The 293-nt window shown below is 43.7% G+C and overlaps 1 protein-coding gene across 1 annotated transcript in view; it reads left to right on the plus strand.

Annotated features, from left to right (window-relative positions):
- The window catches only part of LOC118329327 (girdin-like), a gene marked incomplete in the record, with an annotated part of 71689 nt that overhangs the window by 46054 nt on the left and 25342 nt on the right, over positions 1-293 (plus strand). The window contains 1 exon segment of the mRNA XM_035663451.1: positions 32-178. Within this exon segment, the coding sequence (XP_035519344.1) occupies positions 32-178 (147 nt within the window).

Genomic DNA, 293 nt, shown 5'->3' on the forward strand with positions numbered 1-293 from the left:
GTATTATCTGCTGATGTGATGGTTTCTGTAGGAGCTGAAGGAGGACAACCAGATCCTTTTGGAAACTAAGGCCATGTTGGAGGAGCAGCTGGATGCTAGCCGGACCCGGTCTGACAAACTGCACCTCCTGGAGAAAGAGAATCTGCAAGTTAAATCCAAGATTCATGACCTGGAGATGGTGAGATGATGGATTTATGGATCAGTGTTTCAGTGTAGAGATCTGGAATTGATCGTACAGAGTCTTATGAGAGACTGAAACCCAACTTCTCTAGCTCTAATAAAAAAATTAGTAG

Source organism: Morone saxatilis, unplaced genomic scaffold (genome assembly GCF_004916995.1).
Source record: "Morone saxatilis isolate NCDOM2014 unplaced genomic scaffold, NCSU_SB_2.0 Contig19, whole genome shotgun sequence".
NCBI classification, from domain to species: domain Eukaryota; kingdom Metazoa; phylum Chordata; class Actinopteri; family Moronidae; genus Morone; species Morone saxatilis.